Genomic DNA, 531 nt, shown 5'->3' with positions numbered 1-531 from the left:
ACTTTTGGCAACTCGTCAACTTTTGTCAACTCGTCATCCTTCGGCAACTCGTCATCCTCCGGCAACTCGTCAACTTTTGGCAACTCGTCAACTTTTGGCAACTCGTCAACTTTTGGCAACTCGTCATCCTTCGGCAACTTGTCATCCTTCGGCAACTCGTCATCCTCTGGCAACTCGTCATCCTCTGGCAACTCGTCATCCGGCAACTTGTCAACTTTTGGCAACTCGTCATCCTTCGGCAACTCGTCAACCTCTGGCAACTCAACATCCGGCAACTCGTCATCCTCTGGCAACTCGTCATCCTTCGGCAACTCGTCAGCCTCTGGCAACTCGTCATCCTCTGGCAACTCAACTTTTGGCAACTCGTCATCCTTCGGCAACTCGTCATCCTCCGGCAACTCGTCAACCTCCGACAATTCGTCAACCTCAGGCAACTCGTCAACCTCCAGCAACTCGTCATCCTCCGGCAACTCGTCAACCTCCGACAATTCATCAGCCTCAGGCAACTCGTCAACCTCCAGCAACTCGTCA

General features: G+C 52.7%; 1 protein-coding gene across 1 annotated transcript; it reads right to left on the bottom strand.

Moving 5' to 3' along the window:
* Nucleotides 1–8: 8 nt before the first annotated feature.
* Nucleotides 9–524, bottom strand: LOC106944501 (periaxin-like; the record flags this gene model as incomplete). The annotated part of the gene is made up of 1 exon (XM_015027551.1): nucleotides 9–524. A coding segment is annotated over one exon (516 nt), but the record flags the coding sequence as incomplete, so codon positions are not given.
* Between the last annotated feature and the right edge of the window lie 7 nt (nucleotides 525–531).

This window comes from Poecilia latipinna, unplaced genomic scaffold (genome assembly GCF_001443285.1).
Source record: "Poecilia latipinna isolate Pla-1442-1.1 unplaced genomic scaffold, P_latipinna-1.0 Scaffold12356, whole genome shotgun sequence".
Lineage (NCBI taxonomy): Eukaryota > Metazoa > Chordata > Actinopteri > Cyprinodontiformes > Poeciliidae > Poecilia > Poecilia latipinna.
This window is presented reverse-complemented; position numbering and strand designations above follow the sequence as displayed.